This window comes from Lathyrus oleraceus, chromosome 1, assembly GCF_024323335.1.
Source record: "Lathyrus oleraceus cultivar Zhongwan6 chromosome 1, CAAS_Psat_ZW6_1.0, whole genome shotgun sequence".
NCBI lineage: Eukaryota > Viridiplantae > Streptophyta > Magnoliopsida > Fabales > Fabaceae > Lathyrus > Lathyrus oleraceus.
In genome coordinates this window covers 108,023,333-108,027,297 of record NC_066579.1, presented here as the reverse complement: position 1 = coordinate 108,027,297, position 3,965 = coordinate 108,023,333, and the positions used below count along the sequence as shown (strand labels likewise).

The following is a 3,965-nucleotide window of genomic DNA, read 5'->3' as shown; positions in this document are numbered from 1 at the left end:
GTTTGAGATTTTCTATAACCTCTATTTTGGCTTTATCAACCTTAATGCCCTTTTCAGAGACTATGTGTCCTAATACTATTCCTTCGGTAACCATAAAGTGACACTTTTCCCAGTTTAGCACAAGGTTTGTTTCCACGCATCTTTCTAGAATTTTTCTCAAGGTTAGCTAGACAGTCTTCAAAACTGAATCCGCATACTGAGAAATCATCCATAAAAACTTCCATAATCTCATCGAGGAAGTCTGCAAAGATTGACATCATACAACGTTGGAAGGTGACTGGGGCATTGCAAAGTCCGAAGGGCATTCGTCTATAGGCAAGTGTTCCGTAAGGGCATGTAAAGGTTGTTTTCTCTTGATCTTCGGGGTGAATGGGAATTTGGAAAAATCCCGAGTATCCATCTAAATAGAAAAACTAAGAATGTCTAGCTAGACGCTCAAGCATTTGATATTTGAATGGGAGAGGGAAATGATCTTTCCTAGTTACCTTATTTAGTTTTCTGTATTCGATGCACATACGTCAACCGTTTTTTACACGTTTAGCTACATGCTCGCCTTTCTCATTTTCCACAACTGTGACACCTCCTTTTTTAGGTACCATATGTACATGACTTACCCACTTACTATCTGAAATTTGATAAATTATACCAGCCTCTAGTTCAATACTTCTTTCTTAACCACATCGCTCATTATAGGGTTTAGCCTTCGTTGATGTTCTCTGGAAGGTTTAGAGTCGTCCTCCAGCAAGATCCGGTGCATGCACACGGATGGGCTTATCCCTTTGAGATTAGATATGTTATATAAAGCTGAGGGATACTTTCGCAAGATATCTAAAAGTTAGTTTGTTTCATCTCTATTTAAGGTGGTGCTTACTATAACTGGCCGATTTAGTTATTGATCTAAAAACTCATATCTTAGATTCTTGGGTAGTTCCTTAAGTTCTATAGATGGTTTCTTAGGACGTGGCATATGGTTCGGGGTAAGTGCTAAGCATTCATAAAGGTTCTCATCCATGTGAGGCTCCAGTCTAAATCTGCCGTCTTCTCTTATGGAAGTCGAGGAATATTTCATTGTCTCGGGAGGTCTTTCTTGATCTAGCTCTCTTATGCATTCATCAATGATATCGATGGCATAACAAGAGTCTTCTATGACTGGTGCCATTAGGAATTTGGAAAGTATAAATTCTATCTTTTCATCACCCACTTCGAAAGTTAGTTTTCCTCTTTTAACATCTATTATGGCTCCCGCTGTTGATAAGAAGGGTCTACCAAGGAGGATCGGGATTTCATCATCTTTTTTAATGTCCATTACCACGAAATCTGTTGGGATATAAATTTGTCCGATTCTAACTGGAATGTCTTCTAATATGCCTACTGGATATTTTACAGATCTATCGACTAATTGAAGAGACATCTTAGTTGGTTGTAATTCTCCTAGGTTTAGCCTTCTACAAACTGCTAAAGGCATCAGACTTACGCTTGCTCCCAAGTCTAGGAACACTTTGTATATAACATGATTCCCTAAAATACAAGGTATGGAAAAGCTCTCGGGATCTTTCTCCTTCTTAGCAAGTTTATTCTCAACAATGGAGTTGCATTCTAAAGGTTTGGGATCATCCAGCCTACGTTTGTTGGTCAAGACGTCCTTAAGGAATTTAGCATAAGATGGTATCTGGGTGATGGCTTCAGTGAAGGGGATTTCTACGTGGAGTTTCTCGATCACTTTTATAAACTTTTTATATTGGTTATCAATTTTTGTCTGTTTAAGTCTTTGCGGGTATGGAGTTGGTGGTTTATAAGGAGAGGGTGGAACATAAAATTTATCTTTATCTTCTCCCTTATCCTCCACTTTCTGGCCTTTTTGTCTCTCTACTTCCTCTGCTTCATCTATAGACACAACATTTTTCTTAGAAGCCTTTGGTTCACTCATGACTGGTTTTACAGGTTCTTCATAGGTGGTCCCACTTTGTAGGGTAACAACGTTAGCTTGCCCTCTGGGGTTTGGTTGAGGTTATCTAGGAAATTTCCCTCCAGGTGTGGCCTGGGGGGCTTGTTGTTATGCTATTTGTGAGATTTGGGTTTCAAGCATCTTACTGTGAGTGATTATCGAATCAACCTTAGTTCTTAATTGTGTGATAAGTTCATTTATGTGAATATCTTGGTTTAGGAACTCTTTGGTTTGCTGAGTCTGGGCCGAAATGAAACTTTCCATGATTTTCTCTAGGTTCTACTTTTGAGGAACAACTTGCATAGGTTGGATTTGTCTTTGAGCTTGAAAACCTGGTGGTCTTTGAGGGGTAGAGTTTTGAATAGGGTTATTGTTTTTATAAGAGAAGTTTGGATGATTCCTCCATCCCGGGTTGTAAGTGTTTGAAAATGGGGTTCCTTGGGCATAATTGACCTGGTCTGAGTTTGATTCAGTTAACAGATTGCATTTTGGTGCAAGATGTCCTTTGGTTCCACAGATTTCACAATCTACAGCTACTACGGATGTAGGATTTGCAGACATGTGTTTGACCTTCAGGGCTAAACCGTCCATTTTAGCTTTCATCATGTCCATACAATTAACCTCATGTATTCCTCCTTTGGTCTCCCTTTTCTTCACTGATGCTCGTTCTGACTCCCATTGGTAATGGTTTTATGCCATATCTTCGATGAGAGTGCAAGCGTCAGGGTAAGGTTTGTTCATCGGAGCACCACCGGCGACAATGTCGATGGACATCTTTGTGTTATAGTAAAGTCCATTATATAAGGTGTGAATAATCAGCCATTGTTCTAGGCCATGGTGTGGACAAGCTATTAGTAATTCTTTATATCTTTCCCCAGCTTCAAAAAGTGATTCACCCTGATTTTGAGTGAATCGAGTTATTTGGTTTCGAAGGACAACGGTCTTACATGGGGGAAAATATCTTGCAAGGAACACTCTCCTGAGGACTTCCCAAGTAGTTATCGAGTTATCCGGAAGGGAATCTAACCAAGACCATGCTATATCTCTGAGGGAAAACGGGAATAGTCTTAGACGAATTGCCTCAGGTGAAGCACCATTGGTCTTGAATGTATTAGCTAGTTGGATAAAAACTTTTAAATGTTGATTTGGGTTCTCTGTAGCGATACTCGTGTATTGATTTTGTTGTACTAGTTGTAATAAATAGGGTTTTAATTCGAAATTGTTAGCAGGAATAGCTGGGTTTACTATACTAGAACTAGGTTCTTCGTTAGAAGGTTGGGCAAATTCCTTAAGTGGTCTTCGGTTATGATCTTCGGCCATTGCTCTACTAATTATTTGGAGAAAATAACGTGCGCGAGCGTATCGCTCTGGTCTAGCTATTGGATCTTCTAAACTTCCGGTACTGCTAGTTTTTCGCATTTATCAGCTAATAGGGCCTTAGTCTAGATGGTGTAACAACAGGGTACGAAAAATTGACGTAATTGGTCCCCGGCAACGGCGCCAAAAACTTGATGGGTGTTGTGCAATATGATATCCGCAAGTATACAGAACACGTCAAAGTAATACAAAAGAATATCGTTCCCACAAAGACCAAATTGTCAATCTATCCATTTCTATTGTTACGGTGCTTATCTAAGGTAGTCCAATAAGTAGGTTCAAGTACATTGGAGTGAAAATAATGAAGTAAATAAATTCATAGAACAGGGCCTTAGTCAAACAAGTAGTTTCAAGATTGTTTGTATAACGCTCCAACCTAACTACAACTAAAGTGCGATAAACCCCCCCCCCCCCCCCAATGTGACGGATTATCGCTTTTACAATGGTGAACTTTAGCCTTAGTGTTGTGAACTAAGTTGGATGCCTTTTCGTGAAGTGAAAACGCCTATTTATAGAAGTTCTAAAAAGCTAGCCAAAGATAAAAGTATCCTCCAACTTCCCTTAGTAGGGTCGTGCCAACAAAGGTGGCGCCCGCCATCCCCACCAAGGCGCTCGTCGTGTGTATAACATGGAATGATCATGG

At 39.9% G+C, this 3,965-nt stretch overlaps 1 protein-coding gene and 1 non-coding gene across 2 annotated transcripts; one reads left to right on the top strand and one right to left on the bottom strand.

The window, feature by feature from the left end:
• Positions 1-889: 889 nt before the first annotated feature.
• On the bottom strand, positions 890-1,927 carry LOC127094298 (uncharacterized). Its single transcript, XM_051033155.1, has one exon. The coding sequence runs from the start codon at positions 1,925-1,927 to the stop codon at positions 890-892; it is 1,038 nt and encodes a 345-aa protein (XP_050889112.1).
• An 847-nt stretch (positions 1,928-2,774) lies between these two features.
• On the top strand, positions 2,775-2,881 carry LOC127116363 (small nucleolar RNA R71). Its single transcript, XR_007801313.1, has one exon. It is a non-coding gene; the product is annotated as a small nucleolar RNA R71 (small nucleolar RNA).
• The last annotated feature ends 1,084 nt before the right edge of the window (positions 2,882-3,965 follow it).